At 42.0% G+C, this 27,288-nt stretch overlaps 2 protein-coding genes across 3 annotated transcripts in view; one reads left to right on the top strand and one right to left on the bottom strand.

The window, feature by feature from the left end:
* The first annotated feature begins 1,195 nt into the window (after positions 1-1,195).
* Positions 1,196-25,977, top strand: PSKH1 (protein serine kinase H1). Its single transcript, XM_083370762.1, has 3 exons — positions 1,196-1,264; positions 4,101-5,119; positions 20,025-25,977. The coding sequence occupies exons 2-3, from the start codon at positions 4,199-4,201 to the stop codon at positions 20,340-20,342; spliced, it is 1,239 nt and encodes a 412-aa protein (XP_083226888.1). The 5' UTR covers positions 1,196-1,264; positions 4,101-4,198; the 3' UTR covers positions 20,343-25,977.
* PDP2 (pyruvate dehydrogenase phosphatase catalytic subunit 2) overlaps positions 6,592-27,288 on the bottom strand; it is a 259,441-nt gene continuing 238,744 nt past the window's right edge. For both annotated transcript variants that reach the window (XM_083370756.1, XM_083370755.1), the window contains one exon: positions 6,592-6,630. The gene's annotated coding sequence lies outside the window, so the exon portion shown is untranslated. The remainder of the gene's footprint in view (positions 6,631-27,288) is intronic.

Below are 27,288 nucleotides of genomic sequence, written 5' to 3'. Positions count from 1 at the left end.
CTGTAAAGAATCTGGATCTACAGTAATCATTTTATTATAAGCAGCTTGGAGTCACTTAGGAAAGATGGGCAGTGTAGAAATATGATGAATACAGAAATACTGTTTATAAAACCACACAATAAAAGCTTTCCACCCCATCAATAAAGTATTCACAGACTTTTTTTCTAGATTTGATATCAGTGGGATTATGAACTGCTTTTTTACCAATTATCATGACAATATTGGAGTATACTGTATTAAAGGCATTTTTCCAGCGATGCCACATGAGACTCTGAAGTTTACTATTTCCCATAAAGAAATTAACTGCCTCAATTAACAGAAGGATATCAAACTGAAGTGTATGAAAAATAAAGCCTTGCTCTCAATCAAAAGGATTTTAATAAGGGATTTAATCCAGAACAGGATGCCAAAGATCTTTAAAGGACAAATAAGGCAGTCCACGTGTAAAAAAAGAGGGGGCTATTAATTGGGCATTGAAATTTAAAGAAATCAGAGGAAGGATTTCCATCAATAAGACTGTGTGGCCACAAAAAAATTTTTTTTAAGAGAGAGAAGTTTATTGGGCTAATAAATGGCATGTACATATCACAGCATCCAAATTAAGTTTTTTTCACAGCAGTTTTGTTTTCCGCATTTGTCGACTCATTCATTCATTCATGCATGCATGCATGTATTCAACAGCTGCCTTTTACACATTCGTGACTCCAGACGGTTTGCAATTAAAGCACAAACTAACCCTCCCCAAAATCAAGCAACCATACAAACAGTACAAACGTTAAAACAACAACAACAACAACGAAGAACGTGTTCCTCCACTCGTTCCAAAACGGCAAGGTTTCTTTTAAAGGGGAAGCAGAAATCAGGTTTCCAAAAAAAATAAAGGCGTTTTTTAAAAAAAAACAACCGTGCAACAAACGACACAGAAAACTATTTGCAGAGAGACAGGGCAAACAGAAGAATGACAGCCCTCTACGGGCGGGGCTTAAGTTTCCCTAGCAACCGTCGCTAACTGTTCCTACCTCTCTGCCCCCCCCAACACACACTCTTCCTCCCTCCCTCCCTCCCTCCCTCCCTCTCTAAGCAATAAGGACCAGGGAAAGTCCCGCCCCCAGCTCGGCCCGTCCAATCACCGCAGAGGAAAGCGGCCTCGTCCCACGCGTTGTGTTTCCGAGCGCGCGCGTTGATGACGCCATGAGGCCAGCGCCAGGCCAGAACCCCCTGTGGGCTTGGGCTGGACCCGGCGCCCTCCCGGCCGCGGGCTGAGGTGAGTCCGTTCGGGGCGGCCCGGCGAGCTCCGGCCCTCGACGGGGCGCCGTTCGCTGCCCTGCTCCTCCTGCTTGGCGTGGCCTCGGTCCTCGCGGGCCTGCGCTTGTTTTCTCCCGGGTCCGCGGGCCAGGCCCGTTTTCCCTTGCCGCCGCCTGGTAGCGAGTCTGGGGCTCCCTCAGGCTGCCTTGTTCCCCCGGGCAGAGTTGTTGTTTTTTTTTTTCTTCCCGCCCAAGGCGGCGGTCTGGGAAACACAGCGCCGCATTCTTCTGACAGCTGGTTGCCCCCAGCCCGTCTCTGTCTTCCCGTTGTGTCGGGACTCCAGTGCCCATAATTCCCAGCTGGCCCGTTATCCCAACCCGTCTGGGAAGGAGATGCTTCAGCAGGCAGGATGGGAAATATCAAGAAAGGAGAAATGGGAGGGGTGGATCCCTGCCGGGGGGAAAAAAACGTCTAGAATTAGCTCTTTTTTAAAAAACAGATATAGAAATCTTATATTTGGGTAATAGGAATCTGTCCCAGATAAACCCCCCTCTCTTTCCCCCCCCCCTTCCCTTCATCTAACACGGTCTTTTAAAGTTTACAAACCCTTTCACACAACCTGTTACCAAAGCTTTATTTTTATTTTTATTATTTATTATTATTATTATTATTATTATTATTATTATTATTATTATTATTATTATTATTATTATTATTATTATTTATTGCTGGCTGGGGAATTCTGGGAGTTGAAGTCCACACATTACAAGTTGCCAAAGTTGAGAAACGCTGATTTAGGGAGACTGGGAATTGAACCTGTGGGTGAAATATGTTTCTCATGGTTAAGCTCTGGTCTCTTTTTTTTAAAAAAATTAATTTTTGAGATGTTGCGAAGTCAGGCCTGTCCTTGTGTATGACGCTCTTGGTCTACCACATTTTAGCGGTGTGTGTGAGATACTGATCCAGTCTGTGTCGTTAGTTTGTGGTTAAGTGTGTCTTGTGAAACTCTTTTAACACGGGTCTCCTTGGATAAAATAAGGTAATCACAGCTCAGTGTGTAGTGAGAGATGGATTCAGATGCTCGGGCTAATCAAGCTTCAGCAAGGGAGAAAAGGACAGGAATGTTCTAATCTAGACAGAAGTCTCCCACCTTTTTTGATCCATTACAAAATTTGATTGCTATTTCTTTCTTGGACCTTATGATTATTCTAATCCTGTACATAGGGTTTGGCTTTAAAAAAAGTTTAGGTTTATGTATTAAACTTGTAACACTGAATTTCTAAAACTGCTTGCTTTCAAATAGGAAGTCTATGTCTTAATGACCATTTTGTGTAACAACAATTCAAAGTTATAATGGTCTTACAAAAAAAAAGGACTTACAACCTTTACTCACACTTACAACTGTTACATCACCTATCATCCTATCATCACCTATCATCCTCAGGAAGTCTATGTCTTAATGACCATTTTGTTTAACAACAATTCAAAGTTATAATGGCCTTACCAAAAAAAAGGACTTACAACCTTTACTCACACTTACAACTGTTACATCACCTATCATCGCAGTTGGGTCTCTCGGCAGCCAGTCTCATTTATGACCCATTGCAGTATTCTGCAGTCATGTGATTGAAGTTTGCACCTTTTTTGCTATTTTTCAGCAAAAAAGCCCCATTGGGGGAGCAGCCTCTGTTTAACGCCCACTGCAAAAATTATTGTGAAATTGGGCCTGATTTAGCTCATAACCACAATAACGTACAGTGGAAATGCCTGTACAAGTTGTGGTCATAAGTCAAGGACTACCTGTATTGCATTTCATTTTGATATGCTTGTAAAGTTGTACTTATTCTGCCATTCTCAAAAGATGGGGTGATCTTTCAGTTTCCCAGATTTTGTGTCTATTTGCAAATAGCTGAAATATGTATGGTAAACTTACTTGGAAAGATTCAAACGTTTCTTGTGCATGAGTGCATATGTATAAAATTCAGAAAATTTAAATTAATGTTAAAACTAAAAACTAAAAAAGTTTTCTAAACTAATAACCTGTCTATGTATAACATAAATTTTAATCCTCTTCCTAAACCAGGATTTCCCAAAATGGTTAATATTGACACCCCCCCAAGGATTGATGAAACTATCCACTGTTACTATTTATACTATCAAAGTGCCATTTATTAAATTGTTGTTATATAATGTTTAGGGGTCCACAAACAATTTGAGACTTCATGAAGCGTTTGATGAGCTAAAGAGTTTGGGGTCTCCCGCCCTAAACTGTTTTAAGGAGAAGGGCTGCCTCAATGATCAAAATTCAGACGCTTGACAAACTGGTTTATATTTATGACCGCTGCTGTGTCCCGGGGTCATGTGATCACTTTTTGTGACCATCTGACAAGCAAAGTCAATGGGGAAGCCAGATTCCCTTAACCAGGTTAATAACTTATCAACTGCAATGATTCACTTAACAATTGCAGCAAGAAAGATCGTAAAATGGGGCAAAACTCAATAAGTGTCTCACTTAATGACATAAATTTTGTGCTGACTTGTGGTAAGTCAAGGGCTCCCTGTATCAACACTGAAGCCCTAATGCTTTCTAGCATTTTGTTGTTAGCTGTGAAGTCGAGTCCGACCCATCGCGACCCTATGGACAATGTTCCTCCAGGCCTTCCTGTCCTCTTACCATCTTCTGGAGTCCATTTAAGCTCACGCCTACCGCTTCACTTTCTAGCATAGAAACTGGATATTTTTTTAGCTGCAGCATTTTTTATAGTTCTAAAAAGTTCCTGATGTTTGAATTAAGCCTAGGTGAGGGAGCTTTCGCTTGAGCCACAAAACACTGATTGTTCTTTCTTTCTCTTCAGCTTCCTGGGTTGTTGCAATGGTTGGAATTGTTCCAGACATGGTTGCTGTGGTGCTATCCCGGGAGACCATTTTGATGGATGACTAGTACCATTTAGTGATGGGCTGTGGGACCAGTAAAGTACTTCCCGAGCCTCCCAAGGATGTTCATTTGGATCTTGTTAAAAAGGTCGAGCCCTACACTGGTTATAAAATTGACATCTATAAACATTTCATCAAAGGTGATGGAGATGCCATCAAATCTGCCATTCCTTCTCCTCCATGTCACACCAATCCTTATGTGGAACAGCAGGAGCCCCGTAAGAACAGAGTGGCCAAGTACCGAGCCAAATTTGATCCCAGAGTGACAGCCAAGTATGACATCAAAGCTCTGATTGGCCGAGGTAGCTTTAGTCGCGTGGTACGAGTGGAGCACAAAGCTACCAAGCAACCTTACGCAATCAAGCTGATAGAGACCAAATACCGTGAGGGCAGAGAAGTATGCGAATCGGAGCTGTGTGTGCTACGCCGGGTGCGGCATACCAACATCATCCAACTCATCGAAGTTTTTGAGACTCAGGAGCGTGTCTACATGGTGATGGAGCTGGCCACAGGAGGCGAATTGTTTGATCGTATCATTGCTAAAGGCTCTTTCACGGAAAGAGACGCCACCCGAGTGCTACAGATGGTGTTGGATGGGGTTAAATACTTGCATACGTTGGGCATAACTCATAGAGACTTGAAGCCAGAGAACTTGCTCTATTATCACCCAGGTATGGACTCCAAAATCATGATCACAGATTTCGGGCTAGCGAGTGCTCGGAAGAAAGGAGATGACTGCTTAATGAAGACTACCTGTGGGACCCCAGAGTACATTGCCCCAGAGATCTTGATCAGGAAGCCTTACACTAACTCTGTGGACATGTGGGCGCTTGGGGTGATCTCGTACATCCTACTAAGTGGGACGATGCCTTTTGAGGATGATAATCGCACCCGCTTGTATCGGCAAATTCTCAAAGGAAAATACAGTTACTCGGGGGAGGTGAGTAAAGAGTTGATGGATGATGATGTGTGTGATGAGGACATGCCAGAAGAAAAGTAAACGTATATACACAAACCTCGTAATTTTAAGTAAAACTACTCCGGGGGTTTGGCATTGGCCTCATAACTGGATGTCCAATTCAGCTATTCAAGCGATTACCTCTGGTGTTGGTTCATGCATATTTTCTAGGGAACTGGAGAACGCACGACTTGGGCAATCTTGCACAATATGTTTAATACTTTGTATATCAATACCGCAACAAGGGGAATCTTTCCATCCCCACTGATAGAGGGCAGAGGCGCTTCTTCCAGGATCAAATCTAATTAAAGGAGATAAAGGAATGGTAAAGGAATAGTGCTGTCTCTGTAATGTCATTGCAGTGACGTCTTCGATATTTGAATCGCTTCTCAAAGGCGATAATCTGCTTTTTCTGAATTGCTTTGCTCTGACAAGCGGGTCTCTTCTAGGAATATGCCTGTTGCCAGGGAATGGTTCAGATGGCCCAAGAGGCTGCGGTGTGATAGTTCCAAAATAGTAACGGACGAAAGAACTTAATAGCACTGTGCAGCTGTAATGTTCTTAATACTCAACCAAAATACAGTGATACACGAATACGTAGTATTTCTTAATCTTGTTCTTGAAATTTTGCCTGTGGGAGATACCTTTCAGGTGTGCGCCAGGTCAGATTTCTTGATATTTCATTTGACCAGTTGTTTATGTATGTTTTCCTAGGTTATGTCATGCAAACATCTTTTATAGATGATCTCCAGCTTCCTACTGAGTATGGTAACTCGAATTAAAATACATTGACTTTTAAATTCCTTTGATGAGGCTTAAATCAGAATTCCATGAAATGTATATCAAAAATACAAAGCTACAGTGTCTTGCCAAAACTATTTGATTATTGAGCTTACCTCTCTTAGATTCAAGAGCTGACTTTTCTCACTAACTGTATTTTTACGTAATAACAAAAAAATTAAATTGTGGTGCAGTGGCTCTTTACAAACCTAAGTGAAGCTTCGGATTTCTGCACTGTCTATTTGTTTCTCTTCCTGCCTGAGAGTCAGAAGAAGAATTATGTACAACTTAATTTGGCTGTCCACATTCTTGTTTCTAAATCAAAATGTGATTTAAAACAAAGGATTTGTTGGTAACTTTCTTAGCAGTTGATAAAACATGATTCCTGTTTAATGATCAGCCAAGAATGGAAGAAAGATAAACACAGTTTATTAAGAGTCTTCCTCTTAGCATGCAGAAAGATAAATATCCATCCCTAGTGTTCTCCCATATTTTCAAATAATTGTCTGTAGACTCTGCTAACTTCTGACTTAGTGTTGTTGTTGTTAGTTGCGAAGTCGTGTCCGACCCATCGCGACCCTATGGACAACGTTCCTCCAGGCCTTCCTGTCCTCTACCATCTTCTGGAGTCCATTTAAGCTCACGCCTACTGCTTCAGTGGCTCCATCCAGCCACCTCATTCTCTGTCGTCCCCTTCTTCTCTTGCCCTCCACCTTTCCCAGCATTAGGCTCTTCTCCAGTGAGTCCTTCCTTCTCATTAGGTGGCCAAACTATTTGAGTTTTAGCTTCAGGATCTGGCCTTCTAAAGAGCAGTCAGGGTTGATCTCCTCTAAGACTGACCGGTTTGATTGCCTTGCAGTCCAAGGGACTCGCAGGAGTCTTCTCCAGCACCATAGTTCAAAGGCCTCAATTCTTTGGCGCTCAGCCTTTCTTATGGTCCAACTTTCACTGCCATACATTGCCACTGGGAAGACCATAGCCTTGACTATACGCACTTTTGTTGACAGGGTGATGTCTCTGCTTTTTAGTGTGCTGTCTAGATTTGCCATGGCTTTCCTCCCGAGGAGCAAGCGTCTTTTAATTTCTTGGCTACAGTCCCCTGCAGTGATCTTGGAGCCCAGGAAAATAAAATCTGTCACTACCTCTATTTCTTCCCCATCTATTTGCCAGGAATTGAGAGGGCCGGATGCCATGATCTTGCTTTTCTTAATGTTAAGTTTCAACCCAAGTTTTGCACTCTCCTTCTTCACCCGCAACAAGAAGCTCTTTAGTTTCTCTTCACTTTCTGCCATTAGAGTGGTATCATCTGCTCTGACTTAGCACTACATACAATCTGGCGTAATGTTTAATTTCTTTTAAAGGATTATCATTTGCTTGTTCTCAGCATCGTTCCTGTTTTGCATTGCAGAGTTAACTTCCTATGCACTTTTTGTGAGAAAAAAATTCAAGAGGTTTAGCTCTTGTATCAAAGAAGTATTTCAGCAATAGGGATCTTTCTCCTTTTCCACTTGTTCAAAACCAGTGCCTTTTCAAAAAATGAGACTGGGCTCAAATTTGTAAATAAAATTGCCGAGACTGTTGTCAGCGAAATAAAAATTGAAGTGTAGATTGACAAGAAAAATCTGACACCAGCTACAGGTAGTCCTCGACTTACAACCACAATTGACCCCAAAATTTGTGTTGCTAAGTGAGACAGTTACTTAGCAAATTTTGCCCCGTTTTATGAACTTCCTTGCCACCGTTGCTAAGTGAATCACTGCAGCTGTTAAGTTAGCAACACGGTTTTTAAATGAATCTGGCGTCCCCATTGGGAATCACGTGACCCCAGGACACTGCCACCGTCATAAATATGAGTCAGTTGCCAAGCATCTGAATTTTGATCACATGACCATGGAGAGGCTGCAATGGTCATGAAGGTGAAAATGGTCATAAGTCCCTTTTTCAGTGCCGTTCTAACTTTGAACGGTCACTAAATGAATTGTTTTAAGTTGAGGACTGTCTGTATTGCACTTGCTGTCTGCCAGTGTGGCAGCAGGAGTCTTCCTAGTGTGGTTCCATTCTTGAAGTGAGGATCTATTTTCAAGAGGCTATTAAGCGATCAATGGCCACTACTCTAATAACTCATCCAGGTTCTGCTGACTTCAACTGCCCTAATTATTATTCTTTGGCTCCTGGATGATATATAGTTGATGACCAAGGAGGGAAATTTAATGCAGCTCGGAGAGAGACTACAAACACTTCTGATGATCTTAGCTTCCTGCGTTACAGTGCTTATCAGAGTAGCATCAGCTCAATTTATCTGTTAGGAACTAATTGTGTTTTTCCCTGCACCCTGCAGCTTCTTTGCTTCATCAGGGCTTATTTAAATAAGCAGAAGGCTTTGTTTTTCCATAGGAAAAAAATGTTTTTGGAATACGCAGCAGAAAAGCTCTTTCTGGTGTGTCTGCTGATTCCAGATGAGAAATCAAATGGTTGGATGTATCCTATAATAAAAACTCAACGTAGACTTATCCTCAAATTACCTTCCTGTATCTTTGACTAATTTATAAATGGGGCCACATCACAGGGAGTGATGGACAGCAGGGCAAAGAAGGAATCTATGTATATATGTATGTATGTATATATGTATGTAAAGGTAAAGGTAAAGGTGTGCCTTTGGTGTCTAGACATGCCGGCCACATGACCACGAAGACGTCCTCGGACAAGCATTGGCTCTTCGGCTTTGAAACGGAGATGAGCATCGGCCCCTAGAGTTGGAAACGACTAGCACACATGTGCGGGGGAACCTTTACCTTTACTTAAAGGTAAAGGTTCCCGGAACGCTGTTACCTTCCCACCGTAGTGGTCCCTATTTTTCTACTTGCATTTTTACGTGCTTTCGAACTGCTAGGTTGGCAGAAGCTGGGACAAGTAACAGGCGCTCAGGATTCAACCCACCAAACTGCCGACCTTCTGATTGACAAGCTCAGCGTCCTAACCCACTGAGCCACCGCGTCCCATATATACAGAGAGAGAGATTGATTGATTGATTGATTGATTGATTGATTGATTGATTGATTGATTTTAAATATGTACTACAATTTCCATGTATTTCACATCTCAAAAGAGCAGGACATGATGCTGTTAACCTTCACAAACAGTCTGAGCAGCTAGTTTTTGTTTATACTGGTGTATTACACTAAGATTGTCCCCTTAGATTTTCACCCAAAGCAATAAATCTTTGTTTGGGAACTTGGATAGGTAAGTTGCTTGTATTGCAGACACAAGAAGCCCTAATGATAATAAGCTTCTGTATATTCCTGAACCCTCTTTAAAATTCATGTTTCTTTCTCCTATTCTTACATGGTAATAGACTTCTGGCCACTTGTTTCTCAGTCTTGCATCTTATTTTCATAACATCTGGTCTAATTGCTTATTTCCTGCCCTCCCCTCCCCAGCTTTAGTCTTCACAATGACACAAAATGTTTTAAATATCTGAAATCGCTCAATAGATTCCATATGTGGCAAAAGTGCAGCTTCGGTAGCAGGTTGCAATTATTTCCACAGGTCCTACTTGAAGTGCTCATGTACATAGTTCTATTATATCGTCGTCCAAGATATTCCATTCTACTCCGTCATTTCATTTGACATTTTTCTTTCTAATTAACACTGAATATTGTGTGGTTTTGTGTGGTTTTCTCATTAGGATGTGATTTATGATTTTTTTTTCTTTTAATGTCTGCAGATCTAATAAGTTTGCAGACATTAAAAGAAATGCTCATATGTTCCTATTGAAGCTCAGTTATTCTGTTGTAGTTGTAGCTATGTTTGTCTACTTTACTTTTAGGAGCTGTCTTCCTGCTTTCTCCCACAAAAGCAAAAGCTTGATTGACAAGCATGCAGGTAACCAAAAGATTATCTTGAAGACATTATGTTATACAAGACTATTAGGGCTAGAGAGGCCTGGTTTCAAATCTCAGGAAGCGTGAAGCTCAACGGCTGACTTTAAATAGTCACTATTAAATCCCACCTGTTATTTAATAACGATATTAAGAGAAAAGGCTATGGATAACACATTAAGCTATAGAAGAAGGTAAAATAAAACAAATGCATCGGTTCTGCTTTTCTTTTCATTCAGGATTTGTTTTTCTGTATTACTCTAAAACTAAAAAGTGAAGAAAGCCCACCTGGAATCTTTCTCAGGGTAGATTCAAAGTAAAGCAAAATGCAATTTATAAACTTTTCCTCATCATTTAAAAGGCAGAGGGTGCATCATCTGGAAGAGTGGTTGAAATTGGTCATTTACATTTGTCATCTTGTCTGGGAATATGGTCCACCAATGTCATTCCCTCCCTGTTATTTTGTGACTCACCGCTTTTTATTTCTAATGAATACCACTTCCGCTTGATACAAAGTTTAATGCACCTTGACAGCAGAACACACTTGAGAAAGTTTTGGTCTAGATGTTGCCTTGAACACACAGTTGTGCATCACTGATGAAGTACTGACTTGGTGGTGTAATACACAAATGTAAAATTTGTACAGAAGATAATATACTATGATGAAACCAAGGCCGCCTTAGAAATCATACATAAATTTTGGTAATTTTAATCTAAATTGTGAGACTGGATTAGGTTTTTTATATATATCCAGAGTTATATTTTATAACTCTGGCCTTTTTATGACTTGTGGACTTCAACCATCCAGAATTCCTGAGCAGCACGGCTGGCTGAGGAATTCTGGGAGTTGAAGTCCACACGTCCTAAAGGGGCCATAGTTCCCTACCTCTGTTCTAGATGCCTAAGGTATCTTACAAGGAGGTCTCCTCTCATTTTGCTTTAATAGCAACAACTCTATTTGTTACTAATCCAAATTCAGTCACTGGGCTGAAATCTGGGCCCTTACCTGTTCTAATCAGACTGCTTTACTACAGTGGCTCTTCCCCTGTAAGATACTTTTCATTCTGGAATGAGAAACAATGACTTTATAGCAGTGGTCTCCAAACTTGGCAACTTTTAAGACTTGTGGATTTCAACTCCCAGAATTCCTCAGCCAGCCCTGGCTGGCTGAGGAATTTTGGGAGTTGAAATCCAAAGTCTGAAAGTTGCCAAGTTTGGAGACCCCTGCTTTATAGATATGGTTAGTTTCCAGTTCCTATTAATAAGCAGAGTGATGGAGGTTGGAGAGTCCAACAGGAGTTGGAGGGCCTTTGGCTTCCAGTTAGTGTTACAGATACCTAGACTGAGGGCTCAGTTTTCAAGTGCATGCAAGAATGAAGTAACAAATCCATGAAAGTCTTGGCTGGAATGGAGACTACAATATTCTACTCTTAAGAGGGCCTTGAGAGGATTCTACCATTTCTTAGAAGAGAAATCCATTTACCAAGAAATGTGTTTTTGCTTTCATCCTGACAAACGCTCACTCTGAAGCTTTCTTCTCCTTTTCCCCTATCTTTAGTGCAGCTGTCCATCTCACAAACTAATGTACATAGAGTTTGCTCCCTTTTGTGCTGATCTGATTGCAGATCTGAGGCAGTGGGGAGAAAGTACAGATTCATTTGGCATTTGTGGTCCTTCAAAGTTGAAACGGGCCACAGGCCTGTTTGCCTGCAACCTTGGCTGCAGTTAAATCAGAAGATTGTACGTAAGATGTTCCTACGAGGGTGGAGGAGGCTGCATTTGGGCAAAAAACCTTTGTGGACTTGAATTTTGCCCACTCCATGTTGACCATGAGAACAGAAATTATTTAACTGGGATTAATCCTAGCAATAAAACTAATTTATTTTGCTTCCAACTGCTTAGATTCAGGTTGTGGTAACTGGAAAGGTAGTCCCCGACTGGATGTTGTCAAGGAAATTTATTATTTCTCGACTTAATTTTTGTAACATACTAGTGTGGTAGAATGCATATTTGACTCAGAGAAGGAAGAGGAGAGCACCCAGCATTACAGAAAAGATATTTGAATTCTGAGGAAGTGGAAAGTGTGAAAAAACCCAACTCTGCCTGGATTGTGTTAGGTATAAATTGAAGCAGACAGGGGCTCTGACAGGCTTTCAGGATTCTATTACAATACCCTCATCCACAATCCAAGACTTCTAGCATTTCCCATTTCCTAAACCTCATTTAATTAGGGACGCAATGGCTCAGTGGGTTAGGACGCTGAGCTTGTCAATCAGAAGGTCAGCAGTTCAAATCCCAAGTGCCGCCTAGCAGAGTGAGCGCCTGTTACTCTTCCCAGCTTCTGCCAACCTAGCAGTTCGAAAGACGTAAAAATGCAAGTAGAAAAATAGGGACCACTACGGTGGGAAGGTAACAGCGTTCCGTGCGCCTTTGGCGTCTAGTCATGCCGGCCACATGACCACGGAGACGTCCTCGGACAAACGCTGGCTCTTCGGCTTTGAAACGGAGATGAGCACCGGCCCCTAGAGTTGGAAACGACTAGCACGCATGTGCAGGGGAACCTTTACCTTTACCTTTAAACCTCATTTGAGCACCAAAGAATTGAGGCCTTTGAACTACGGTGCTGGAGAAGACTCCTGCAAGTCCCTTGGACTGCAAGGCGATCAAACCGGTCAGTCCTAGAGGAGATCAACCCTGACTGCTCTTTAGAAAGCCAGATCCTGAAGTTGAAACTCAAATACTTTGGCCACCTAATGAGAAGGAAGGACTCACTGGAGAAGAGCCTAATGCTGGGAAAGGTGGAGGGCAAGAGAAGAAGGGGATGACAGAGAATGAGGTGGCTGGATGGAGTCACTGAAGCAGTAGGTGTGAGCTTAAATGGACTCCAGAAGATGGTAGAGGACAGGAAGGCCTGGAGGAACATTGTCCATGGGGCGCAGTGGGTCGGACACGACTTTGTAGCTAACAACAAACCTCATTATCTATAAGGGTCGACACATTGTCTCTTAAAATGCATGTAACATAGAATCATAGGACTGGAAGGGACCTTGGAGGTCTTCCTGGCCAACACAGAAGTCTTTATAGAATCCCAAATGGATGTTCAAATTTGGTCTCCCCATCTGATATCGTCCACAGTTTGCTTTTTTCAACGTAGTATCAACTACGTAGTTCTTGCAGCTTGCAGCTTTTATCTTGCAAAATGTGATATTTTTCATTTATGTTTTCTGGAATTTTAGCTGATAAGAATATTGTGGTTTCAGTTCAAATTTTAGGATTTTTGGAATATTTTGATGCATTTGTTTCCAGTATTATTATTATTTTCATTTGTTTAAAGTCTGTAGTAAATTTGCTTGTTGAAAAGCACTGGAGAAAAATGACCATGTCAAAAGTCATTTCATTACCATTCTAGTATTTGGCAATGATTTCTTGGGAAAACAGGAGACAAAGAAAGGTGTCTTGTAAAAATGAATTCATGAAGTCCTCTCTCTTTCTTTCTTTCTTTCTTTCTTTCTTTCTTTCTTTCTTTCTTTCTTTCTTTCTTTCTTTCTTTCTTTCTTTCTTTCTTTCTTTTTCTCTTTCTTTCTTCTTTATCTCCTTGATTGTTCCAAAATATCAACCATTTGTTCAGGCTCTGCCTTTTGCATCTCCTTTATCCCCCCCCCCCAGTCCATTATACAGTCTACAGTATACGTAGCTAATGTCAGCGGGTCACTTTGTCTCCCATCTCATTGGGAGAGTGCAAGGGCTGAGTTTAGAGACATGTTTCTCTGTTAAGATTTTGTTTTGCTGTTTGGACTTAAATGCTTTTCTGGAGGATTGGCAGGCTTCTCCTCAACCATGAGAATTGTTTCAATCAAGTGATCAAGGCTGATTGATAAAATTGTGCAGGTAGTTGATTGTGCGTAGGAGGTTTCTGGCTGTTGGTTCATAGGAACACCTGCTGCTGCATTCACAAGCTGGGTTGTATAAATACAAGAGGAATTACTTGTATTGACATATGCCGGCAGTTTAGATAGCATGTGTACAGAATGTCCCTCCCTACAAAGTAAGTCAATGTTTTGAGGTATTTCAGATGACTGATTTAGAACTTATTTGGTACTTGTTGTAAAATGATGTTAGCAAAGACTAAGGAAATTCCAAGTTGTTACAAACCTGACCATAAACACAGTAGTACTGAAGGATTCATTCAGCTTCACCACTTTGTAGAGCAAGAAAAATGTATTTGTACAACAAAAGTGTCCAAATAAAACACTACCCATGGAGAAAGTATTTTATCAGTTGACATGGCAAACTGGAGCCAGGGTCTCTGTATTGGTTACAGCCAATTCACTTTTGCCACGTCTGACTAGCTGAAATTTACTCGCTTTCCACCACCCCCACATATAGTTAGAAAAAAGAAGTAGGTGTAGCGGGGCTGGCTGAAAGGCTTTGCAGGAGCCTGCCCTGGGAGAGGGAAGCTGAGGTGGGTGTGGATTGGACAGAAGGAAAGAAAGAGGAGGAAAGAAGGGCTGGGGGGGGTTTGCTGTTGCTGTGGACTTCAACTCCCAGAATTCCTGAGCCAGCATGGCTCAGCTTGGAAACTTCTCCCTTTCCCCTCAGCGTGGCTGGCTCAGGAATTCTGGGAGTTGAAGTCCACGAGTCATAAAAGAGCCAAGGTCGCCTACCCCTGGTTTAATGGGACCAAGAAGAAACGCCTCCTCTATGGTAGCTCCCTTCCTGTGGAACATCCTCCCCGCAAAAATAAGATTGGCCCCCATTTTGAAATTCTTTCACAAAGACCGGAAGACCTGGTTTTGCCATCAGGCCTGGGGAAGCGAGATGGGATAGAACCCATGAAGCGGCTTGTTTGACTGATTGCTGTCATTAGGGGACTTGGTGGGGGGTGGGGAAGGCTATTGCTTTTTATTGCTTTTTTTATATGAGATTTTTATCTTTGAAAACCACCCGGAGTTCCGGACCGTGAGTTGGGTGGCTATATACATTTTCTTAAATAAATATCCTAATCTCTCGCCCCCCCCCTCCTTTTAAATACATACGGTTGGACAAGCCTCTGTGAAAATTTCATTTTGGTTTGTTTGGCTGTTAAAACATTCACAGATCAATAAGGGCGGCCAATATAAAAGAAGCCTTCCGGATGATTTGGCCAAGTGACTTGCGCTATAGATTGTTTCTTAACATGGTTGTGACAATTTTGGACGTACAATACGGCTACTCTACAGCACGGTCATTTATTTATTTTTTATTGAAAAGTTTTAAAATACATTTTAAGAGCATATACCCCATCTCCCCTACCCCCCTCCCCATCCCTCCCTTCCCAACACCCCCCCCCCGACTTCCCAGAACTGAATACAGGGTATTACATCACACAATCTCAATCTAAAATATTCTAATTACTATAATTACTCTTTAAATCCTATCGCACTTTAACTCTCCTTAACCATAGAAAAGATAAATAATATATCCTCTAATTATAATGACTAAAAACTATTCCTATGCTAAATGATACTTTGTAGTCCCATATTTATTCTGAATATAATCAATCCATCTTCTCCATTCCACTATATATCTTTGTTGCGAGTGATCTTTCACATATGCCGAGATTTTGGCCATTTCTGCGGCACGGTCATTTATTTATTGTCAGCTATATGCATTGTTAAAGGTGAGCTGGACAAAATGGATATAAGACTCATTAGAAGATAGTGCCTGTTAAGCTACTGCAAATATCAGCTGTAGCTTCCAAATGTCCCAGGCAGTATATTATACAATTTCTCACTGTTTAGCTTGCTAAGTCTTTCGCTGACTGCAACCATTTCACCGGCAATCTGTTACTTAGTAGTACTTATTTCTTTTCTTCGGTGTGCAGAACAAGAATATTGCTTGTTTCAGTCAATATATTTAAGCCTCTGTTTCCCCTGAACTTGGGACGCCTTGAGCTGTCCAGTCATACAAACTGAAATAGAATGGCAATTTTTTGTTGAAGCTTCTACTCTGTTTCATATTATACTGTAAATCAGGGATCTTCAAACTTGGCCCTTTTATGACTTGTGGACTTCTAGGAATTCTGGGAGTTGAAGTCCACAAGTCATAAAAGGGCCAGGTTTGAAGACCCCTGCTGTAAATGTATGCACCACTGGTCACATTTATATCTTATCCTTTCTTAAAATTTCATTGAACACCCTTCACGCCCTCCCAGCTTGAAGTGGATTAGGTTGACAGAGAAGGACCGGCCAGGAGTTAAAGCTACAGAACAGCAAGTTCTGTTTTCAGTATTCAGTCAACCTTAAACCTTGCTCCTAAGTTTTAACTTCCCACTGACTGAGCCAATCGGGAGCATCTTTGAAACCTTGAAAGAATGTTCTGATAGGTGTGATGGAACTTTTTTCCCCCTCTTCTAAAAGGACAGTTAACTATTATTTATTGATTAAAGGTAAAGGTAAAGGTAAAGGTTCCCCCGCACATGCATGCTAGTCGTTTCCGACTCTAGGGGCCGGTGCTCATCTCCGTTTCAAAGCCGAAGAGCCAGTGCTTGTCCGAGGACATCTCCGTGGTCATGACTAGACGCCAAAGGCGCACGGAACGCTGTTACCTTCCCACCGGAGTGGTCCCTATTTTTCTACTTGCATTTTTACGTGCTTTCGAACTGCTAGGTTGGCAGAAGCTGGGACGAGTAACAGGCGCTCACTCTGCTACGCAGCACTCAGGATTTGACCCGCCAAACTGCCGACCTTCTGATCGACAAGCTCAGTGTCCTAACCCACTGAGCCACCGCATCCCTATATTTATTGCTTTTTTATATGAGATTTATTGATTAGAAAATTTATATTGCTGCCCTCTCACTCTCAGTGACTCTTGGCGGCTTACAAAAAATAAAAAGCCAACATAGAACAATAAAAACCATAACCCGGTGACAGCAGTCAGTCAAACAAGCCACCTGATTGCCTCCATCCCACTCTGGGTTCCTCAAACCCGTTGGCAAAACCTTGCGTTTTAAAGAAGATACATAAGGAAATAAGAAAAAAAAGGCAGAAGAGTGAAATAGAAATGAATTAACAAAGGATTTAGGGATGTCATGCAGGCTGTAGTTTCCAGTAGATCATTCTTTGATTGTGAATAACTGAATGAGTACATTACATTGTTTTTGAAAGACTGGATATAGCTCTTCAGGAAATTCATTATGAAACGCTAACCAAAGCATGACTATCGGGAACCGTGACCAATACAGTATAAATCAGCAGGTAAAATAATGAATTTCAAGCCTCTTCTGTCCTTGGTGCTTGCTGTTGGAACAGTATCTCCACACAGAAGCCCGTTAATGAGGCTCTGAATGTTTATAGCAACAGCTATGGATTTTATCTACCGCTGCTGAGTCCCATTCCGCTTTTTTTTTGTTGTTGTTGTTGCTGCTTGCTTGTTCTACGTTTTGAGCTTGGAACAACAAAGAGGAAGAAAGGAGTCAATTTTGGGAATTGGAATTGGAATTCCAGCTGATTAGAACCTTAAGGTATATCTCAACTTTGCAAAATACTGTAGCACATTTTTTTCCTACGGGCTTACCCGCTCCAGACTAAAATGGATGTAAACCCTTGCATGGTTGACCAGGCGCCAAGCTGCACCTAGTCAGGCAAGGATAAGTTCACATTGAATAACCTGTGGTGCTGCTTTTGGAACCGAACCGTTGTCTTGGCATCATGTTGTATGACCTAAGCCAATGATGGCGAACCTTTTAGAGACCGAGTGCCCAAACTGCAACTCAAAACCCACTTATGAATCGTCAGGTGCTGGGTGGGCATGGCCCGTTGGGTGGTTGTGGTCCATTGGGTGGGTGTGCCTACAGTGGTAACGGCAGACTGGGTGGGACTAAAAAGTTCAATCAGTCAATTCCAACTTTGTGAGATCTTTTTTTTTTCCTGTGAGAAGTTGAAATTGATTGAACCTTTTCTTTTGTGTGCACATGGCAGCAGCGGCCTAAAGCGAAAATGTTTTATAAAACCCAGCTGAAGGCCTAGGACTGGGGCAACAGCGTGCGTGCCCACAGAGAGGGCCCTGTGTGCCACCTGTGGCACCCATGCCATAGGTTTGCCACCACGGACCTAGACCATCTTATTAAGCCACGATATTCAAGCAACATTATTGTGTGGGTTCTGCTTTGGTTTAAGATTCAGATGGGGAAAGGAGCCCAGCCACTTTCCTATCCATGAACTTGTTGCATACCAATCATCCTTTTTTCCTTGCTTGAAATTTAAGTGGTACCATATACGAGTAAGTTCAAAGGCCTGTTTTAACATTGCGTCTAATGCAGCTCTCCTTGAGCAAATACTACTACTACTACTACTACTACTACTAATAATAATAATACAAAGAAGTAATATTAAGCTCATGAGACTGAGATTCTGTGGCCAGCTTGCCATGTTCTCATTTATTTCATCCTAGAAACTGGTCATTTTAATGGGCTGTAGGCAAAGAAGCTAGTAAGCTCATTTCACTTCTAACCTTAATAGGGTTTATATATATATATATATATATATATATATATATATATATATATATATATATATATATATATATATATATATATATATATATATATATATTCCCTTTTCTTCAGAAGGGTAGCTTAATTAAATTAAACCAAAGATACATACTGTACAGCAGGTGAAGCCTCCAGCAAGATAAACAGATCAATAAACCAATTTGTGTTTGCTGACTAGAAGAGATTTCTAATTACTACTGCTCTCTGCTTACCATTTCAGAGGATGGCACAGTAATTGAAAGGATAAGAAATCCAATTCTTTGTTGTTTGAGAATTTGTTCCTGTTTAGCGCCCCTTAACTGAGCCGGTAATGCTGACTCGCTTGTCAGATTGAAGGGGATAATTTATTGCTGCCGGTCTCAGTTCCCTGTTCAGGAGTTGCTTCACATTTTGGTGAAAATAATACTGTTCGGTTAAATTGTTAAAATAACATTAAAACATTAACATTGATTATTCGATGATGACAACTAGCATTTTTTAAAAAATTTAACATTGCAGCAGTCTGTGATCTCACCTAAAACCTAACTACAAACAGGGTCCTTATTTTTGTTTTGTTATATTTAGGTACAAAATCTAGATCAAGAAGAGAGGTATAAACTGTTCATTACTCCTGAATAGGGAACTGTTTTGCAGATAGAAGGCAATACCAAATTCTTGAAGATGAAACAAATTCTTATTTTGGATATTATTGTACTGCTCATAATAATAACATAGTTGATCAAATGATAGATAAGAGTTATGTTTCAGCATGGGTTCTGTGCAAATGTGAAATTGCAGGAGCTGCGTGGTACTTTGTACTCCTTTTCCTCTTGGCATTGCTGCTGCTGGAAATGAATTTGTGCTATAGATAAACAAAACCACTTTTCAGCTCCAGTAGTATAAATTGTGTATCCGTCTAATTAAGACGGTCAATTCTATGTCTGGAAGGAGCATGGAGAGACCACGATAGATATTAAACAAATTTTTTACCTAATCTCAGGTGTTATTGAACATCCATTGATTCTACACTCTAACCAGAATCCCATTCTCAGTCCCTACTGATGTTTTATTCCAGAGGTCCCCAACCTTTTGGCCACCAGGGACCAGTTACGTGGAGAGAGGTTTTTCTACAGACCGGAAGGTTTGTGTGTTGGTTTTGTGTGCTGCCTGCATCCTGCGGATGGGCCTTTGCTTGTTTGTGTGGCCCGGTTGCTGGCATGCTGCGGCCCGGTCCCGGTCCCCGGACCAGGGTTTGGGGACCCCTGTTTTACTCGACTTCTGGAGCTACAGTTTGCAATGGTTGTCCCTGGGAATCACTTGGGTAGGAAAAATCCAACGTAAGTCACAGTTCGCAGTCCGTAGACAAAGGAATTCTCAGGTAGAGCAAATGATATGGTGCTTGCAAGTGCAAAGGAGAAAACTCCTTATTTAAAGAAAAACAAGTTGGCTTGCTTATCGCCAATTTTAATAGCAATAGCACTTAGATTTATGAACTGCTTCATAGTGCTTTACGGCACTCTCTGGGCGGTTTACAATGTCAGCATGTTGCCCCCCAACAATCTGGGTCCTCATTTTACCGATCTCGGGAGGGTGGAAGGCTGAGTCCACCTTGAGCCTTGTCAGGATCGAACGCCAGGCTGTGGGCAGAGTTAGCCTGCATTGCTGCATTCTAACCACAATTAATGTTTTCCCCGTCCCTTTGTTTCTCCTTAATTTTCAGCCCTGGCCCAGCGTGTCCAATCTTGCTAAAGATTTCATTGACCACCTGCTCACGGTGGATCCCAGTGACCGGATGACGGCACTTCAAGCCTTAAAGCATCCCTGGGTGGTAAGCATGGCGGCCTCTTCTTCCATGAAGAACCTGCACCGCTCCATCTCTCAGAATCTCCTCAAGAGGGCGTCGTCTCGTTGCCAAAGCACCAAATCGGCTCAGTCCACCCGCTCCAGCCGTTCCACCAAATCCAACAAGTCTCGCCGGGTGCGGGAGAGGGAACTGCGAGAACTGAATTTGCGGTATCAGCAACAGTACAACGGCTGACAGCTCAACAAGAGACTATTTTGCTTCCTTCTTTTCGTCACTGGGGCGCGCTCCGCAGGGTGTCCGCTCAGTGCTCCAGCTGCCTTATTTCCTCTCCGAAAGTTCAGTCTTTGCGTCTGTCTTTCTGTTTTGAAAGAAATGGATATATTGGGACATTGGTGCCTTGGGGAAAATGCCCTACCTGGGCATGGTCCGTACAGTACCTCTGCCACGGTGGGGAATGAGGAATGTCTGCTTTTGACCTTCCCGGGGTCAAGTTCTGATCTGATGGTCTGAAATACTGGAAATAACATGGAAGGGAAAATCCTCACTCAGTTTAAAATCCGTGCTACCACTGCTTATTTAATGCCAAAAGTCAATGGTTGGTGGCACAGTGTCTGATAGTTGAGAGATTTAGAAGGCGATCTTCTGCCCACTTACCTGGAAATAAGCTTGATTAAACTAATGGGGCTGACTTCTGCATAGATGCGTATAGGAATACACTCTAGGCTCAGATGCTTAAGTTCTGGAATCACCTGGAGCTTGAGGCACTTCCGGGAGTGCACAAAGGGATGATCAATTTTCTTTATCAGTGCGACCTCTTGGACTGTGCTAAACTTTTTTTCCCCTAAAGATTCTAGTAACATTTAAAGTTGGCGGGGGGATGTTCACTAGATCTGGGCCAACATTTAGCTGGAAATGGCTTGGGATGTTCTTCCTTCTTGCCTCTTATGTATTTGTGGCATTGCTTTGATCTTCATTTTGGTGTTTTTTTTCCCCCCACTTAATGTTGGGATGAATTGTTATAATCCCTGTTATCATTCCACGTCAGCCAAAGTTGCAGGATGTGGTTCGGCATTCCACATTCCCAGAGACTGCAAGAACCTTAACAACTTTTGTCTTCCAACATCATATGCTACTAGTAGGTGTCCTATTACAGTGACAGAATGAGCAGTAGAAAACTCTCATCAAATGTTGTGGTTGACGTTTTGACTGTTATGTCTGCCTATAGAATGTGCAGAGAATACAACTTAGGCTCATTAACTTACCTAGTTTAATGAGATCCACAAATACTCTTCACTGCACAGACCCCAAAGGATTAACCCACTTAAAAAAAAAAGTACAGTTGCAAACAAAGAGTCCAAAACCAAAAGCAGTAATCCTACCGTAGCCATGTTTTAAATAAAGTCAGGTGAAGTAATGCAAATGGTTATAATAAGAAGATTTGCACGTTTATCAAAATGTATCTTCAAAATCACGAACCAACTTGAAGGAAAGTTGAATTCTCCTATCCTTGTTTAAAGCCTGATTATACAGCCAAATGGAATTTTGACGATAGCGTGAATCCTTTAATTTCCAATGGCGTGGAGAGTCAGGTTTTAATGGCTGCATATAGACAATGCATCTACCTGCACGTACAAAGCTAGCCCATCAGGGAGCAGAGGCGCTGACTGGGAATGGATGCAGAGTGGCACCCCCTGCCTGCATGGTCAAGTGGTCCAATTAATTCTGCTACCTCATTCTGCAGCATAGGAAGACTCCCCTGTGAAGCAAAGGCTGGCGAAAGACCAACCAGTAGTTGAACCTAGCTTTGAAAATAACCATCCAGAGATGCTTTTTTAAATTCTCTACGTCAGCCCAAGTGGTGTTGAGTTGACCATTTTGTCCTCTTGATCTTTTTCGGTCCTTTTCCGGGTTGGAATTGTGGCCAAGACAGCTAAAAAGTGCCTTTTTATCAGAAACCAACTCCTTGTACCCTCTGGCAGCTCCTGTTTTGCAACTAATACAGATTTCTTTAATGATAATTAACTGGCGGTTTAAAGTTTAGTATTTTCATCAGTCTTGATATTCAAGGGATTTTGTCATGTTGGGCAGTTAAATGCCACCGAATTTCACGAGCGTTATGAGCCTGAAGATATTTTTTACTCCTGTGAGTGATGACTCTAGAGGAGTCCCTGCAGCTCAATTTCTACATTTACTTGAGCGTGCATCATTACACTTTTGATTTATCTCTACTCCTCTACTAAGCACACCTTGTGTAGAATTGGTTTCTCAGGCCAGGGCGCCATCTAGTGGTTCAGGATACTCTTGCCTATCAGATCAATTGGTGCAAACGTCTATTAATGCTTGATTTCATATCCTATTATTGTTTACCATAATTGGCATACCTGGAATCATATTTTGGTAGCCGTTGGGCCATACCAAATTTCACGTTGATGTTTGCATCAAAGGTGTTTTTTCTTTGTCAAAGAAAGTCCAGTTGCCTCTTGAAAAAGCACCTTTGGGACAACCGTGACCTGGATGACTGTAAATTTCTATGGACATTGGCCTTTGGAATATTTATTTGACTCTTCAGAAGATTCTTAGGTCTGGGGTAGAGATTTGTTTAACTCTTCTTTGTTCCATTCCTTCTGGATAAGATGCCAATTTGATCCCCGGGTTGTCCATGGATTATCATTGCTATCTAAGCATAGAGGTGAGAGATTTCCGTGAAGGATGGTTAACTGTAGCCTGCTAGCCTTTTCTAATGATAAGCAAATAATTCATAAGGTGGAATTTTTGTTTTTAAATGCATGCCATCATTCCTAAGACAAGAAAAATTATGTTTATCCTGGATGTAGCATAACTGTCAATCCATACTTCTTCCTCTCCTGTTGCAATTCATTTTGGTTTTTAGCTGCTAAGTTGATTGACTGTCCTGATCTTGAGATTAGGTTGTGCCCTTGCTCATATTCCCTTTTCTCACTCTTGGAAAAACTAAGCATTGTAAATATACTGGAACTTAGCAAAACTGTGTTAAAAAGTACAGTTAGTTTGAAATCCATCTGTGTCTTGGAGAAAGAATGCAAAGTGGGGGTTACGCTCTGATTTGCTGACAGTGGGACTCTGAGGAGATAAGAGCGCTATAGATTAGAAGTCACTTCTGGCCCACATTTTGCCATGAGAAATATTTTCTTTTTTTAAGTCCTGTATTTGAATATCAGTGGTTCCTTTATGCCAGTCTCTCCCTGTCACCTTCTTGGACTAGAGCCACAGTAAGAAGTGTCATTGTGTTACTGCCGAGTAGGAAGAAACATGAGATCTTTTTCTAGGAGAGTGATTGAAAGAAGACTGTCTGGAGCCAAGCATCTATGCATTCCACAATGTCAGGATATTTAGCTTTTATCAAGCACTCTAATTATGAAGGCTAAGGGTTGTCTACCTTAAAACTGTCAACTCTTTTTTTTTAAACAGAAACTCTTGCACTTTGCCCTATCCCAATAATTTTATAACATTTTCCTATGAGCCACGTGTTTCAACATTTCCCATCATTTGAAGCACAAATTCCAACGTTTCCCAACATTTCCACTGAATCCCAAGACAGTGCTTTAACACTTCTGGCTTTTTAATGACTTCATTCTCCAGTGGAAGAAAAATCAAAATTGGAAATGTTACTGTGACTGTACAGTAGTTTACAAGCTGGTCAGAGCTGCACTTCTCATGAAATTATTGCCAGCAAGATAGTTCTCTCCCGATGAGGACCACAGTCTTCCTCTGCTTACTAACCCATGGTGCACCAACATGGATTTCCCTGTGACTGGTGGAGAGGATGTGACAGGAGATCGTCTTAAGCAGGCTTTCTAGGTCTGCCATAATGCCTTAAGTTGGCCTTTAAATGTCCATCAAATGACCAGGATTGTTGTGAGTGGAAGCTTTGATGGGTAAATACAGGGGTGAAGATGGAATTAAAGTGGTCTTCTGGAGCTTTGTAAACAGAATTCAGCAGCTGGAGAACTTCAAGAAAACGTATTTGGGAACGGGGTCAGATGCATAAAGCCACCCCTGTAACTTTGCCAATACTTTCAAAAAGTTGCCTTTATCTCAAGAGTGATATAAGTGCCATTTTGCCACTTTCGTGCCTTAGTCATTATTTTTGGAAACCTAGGATTACAGCGAGTCATAGTCCAAAAAAACCACCTCGCTGATGATGCACACTTAGTAAATCCAGACTAGTTCCCTTTCTCTCCGTGTTGTGTTACAAATGGCTTTTGAAACTCAGCGTTTCAAAGGAAGTTTGATGTAACACAAGGGACTCCTTTGTTCAAAGGAGGGGGAAAACCATTACAAATCTCAGTGGCCATTTTTGGACTGCTGGCTGTCTCTTTGGGCCCCACCTGATGTCACGGAAGCAGAACCAATACAAACAAAATGTGAATTTTGACCTTGGAAAGGTTAGAGAAAAAATCTGTTGCCTGCCCTGCTTTTAATTTTTCTCAGCTTGGTTCAGCAAGCCACCTTTTTTCCAAACTGTTTATCTTAGGCAGGCAGTCTTATGGATGCACTGAAGTAACTAGATCCGGGGGGGGGGGATAAAACTGCTGGCCCACAGGCCGGATGCGCCATGCCGAAACCACGCCCAGCCCAGCTCCGGAAATGCAGAAAAAGTCGCCACACACCTCGTGACGTTGCGAGTTTGACACCCCTGTACTAGATAAGACAGCAGCTGGCCAAGATACTAACAAGTAGTCCTCGACTTAACGACCATTCGTTTGGTGACAGTTCAAAGTTAGAACGGCACCGAAAAGGGTGACTTAGGACAATTTTTCACCCTTAGGCTGCGGAATCCCCACGTTTATGGGCTCAAAATTTCAGGCACTTGGCAAGCGGCCCGCGTTTGTGACAGTTGCGCTGTCCCGTAGTCATAATCTCACCATCTGCAACCTTCCCACGAGCAAAGTCAGTGGGGAAAGCCAGATTCCCCTCACCACCCACCGAACAATTGCCATGATTCGCTTAACAACTGTGGCAACAAAGATAGTAAAAGGGGGCACGGCTCCTTTAACCAGAGAAATTTAGGTCACAGTTGTGGTTGTTAAGTCGAGGGCATCCTGTAATTCTGTGTGCCAGAGAGTGCGCTAGCTGTACGGTGCTGGGTTAAAAGAGTTTTTGTCACCAATTAAGGCTTGATAGGCTTTCCAAGAACCTCAGGGCTGTCTGGAAGCCAACGGAAAAAATTTTTTTTTAATAAGGTCAACAGGTTATTCCTTTCAGATAAGTAGGATTGGGGTGAGGGGAGGGGGGATTTTCCAAATATTCTGTGCTCCAGCAGCCCCCGGTTATATCCTGCTGCTTTCCTGCCAATATCTGTGTGCTGTGAATGTGTCACTTTTGGCACTAGGGCAGGGATGTGCAAGCTTGGCAACTTTGTGGGCTTCAACTCAGCGTGACTGGCTGGGGGATTCTGGGAGTTGAAGTCTACAAGTCTTAAAAGTTTGCAAGGTTTGAATAGCCTGCACTACAGTATCCTCGGGAAGTCCTCTAAGGCAGCATTAAATGAACTTAGTCTGACTTTACAGATACATCTCCTCACTGCCATAACATCCAAGTTGTCAAAAATCATTGTTTCTAGAACTTCCCTTGCCTCTTTTTCATAGGTCAGCGGCTTCCCTTCCCTACTTTTCTCCCGAGTGGTCATATCTGTGATTTTTCTCTTTGGTGCCTTTTGGGATTTTTTTTTTACCATGATGGAATCTCTACTTTTTTTAGAGGGTGATTTGATGCATGACAGTTAACCTGTAATGTTGAAATTAGTGTACGGAATTATTTATTTTGTGTATTCAGTCTGTTTTTAAAATTTGGAACTGTAACCTTTTATTCAGTAAAATGTTGATCCTCACAGAGTGGTGAAGGATTTTTGTGTCTGTATGTGTGTGTGTGTGTGTGTGTTTGTAATACATGCTATAATAAAAGGCAGGCTTTTTCAGATGGAGGATGTGCACTTCTGAACTCAACTTAGTGGATGAGGATAAACACAATTGTTTGAAAGTGATTGTAGATAATATACATTCCTATATTCAATATTTTTTCCCATCTATCAAACTTTGTAGGAGACAAGAATGGAACTGCTACTGGCTTTTATGCATTTTAATAGACATTTCAGTATGTTTTATCCAATCCTGTGAGATGGAACAATACTTCTTAAATTGTCTCCTATTTTATGTATTTGCAGGGGTTTAACATTTCTAAAACCTGCTTTTCATGTTGTCCAATCAAATACTTAAAGGCTGAAATAATTCTGGACAAAATAGGTGATATGTGGAGCTATTTCGCCAATAGCTAAGAGATGCCAAAGCATACTGGGAGATTTTTAGTAAGAGTCTAAACTATGACTTATGATTTTTGAAAAAAAAATTGTTTAAAATTTGAGATGCTACAGCAGCTGGAATAAGGTTCAGAGTTCTGATACGGACATGTGAAGAAAGTTACTACAGGTAGTCCTCAAGTTACGGGTGTAGTGGAGCCTGCCAATTACATTCGTAACCCAAGGTGTCATTGGAATGAATCACATATAATGAATGTAAAAGCTCCCTGCTTTTGCCCGTGCATTTGCTAATTGAATGTGCAGGTCGTTAAGTGCACCCAAGGTATCTCAGGGTGGGAAAGGCCATGGGGGGACCTAATGATGGGTTAGGGCCACCTGCTTAAGACCACCCAAGGCCTCCCCTGACCCACAGTTGCTTCCCTCCCTACCATCCTGCTGCATCAGTAGAGACTCGCCTTGCGAAGATCTAGCGCAGAGGTCCCCAACCTTTTGTGCACCAGGGACCAGTTCCGTGGAGAGAGGTTTTTCCACGGACCGGGAAGTGCCTGGTTTTGTGTGCTGCCTGTATCCCACAGATGGGCCTTTGCTTGTTTGTGCGGCCTGGTTGCTGGCATGCTGCAGCCCAGTACCGGTCCACAGACGGGGGGTTGGGGACCCCTGATCTAGTGAACTGTCTCCGCTCCAGCCTCTGTGCTGCAGCTTCTTTGCCTGCTCCTGTCTCTCCAAAAGCAGAGCAGTGAGAGCAATGGGAGGTACCAGCGCGCCCTGCTCGGTTTCTCCGCTATTGCAGAGAATGGGTGCAGAGAACCCCCACGAGATCATGGCCCCCAGAAGCTTCCGGTCTCGGGGCCCAACGTGTTTGCAACTCGAGGGGACACTTGGAGG

The sequence above is a fragment of the Vipera ursinii genome (assembly GCF_947247035.1).
Source record: "Vipera ursinii genome assembly, chromosome: 10".
Lineage (NCBI taxonomy): Eukaryota > Metazoa > Chordata > Lepidosauria > Squamata > Viperidae > Vipera > Vipera ursinii.
This window is presented reverse-complemented; position numbering and strand designations above follow the sequence as displayed.

Bases quoted from the DNA above. Each gene is read 5' to 3' on its own strand.
- PSKH1 (XM_083370762.1), top strand. From the start codon at position 4,199: ATGGGCTGTGGGACCAGTAAAGTACTTCCCGAGCCTCCCAAGGATGTT. The intron at 5,120-20,024 runs GTGAGTAAAGAG...CTTAATTTTCAG, and splicing joins AATACAGTTACTCGGGGGAG to CCCTGGCCCAGCGTGTCCAA.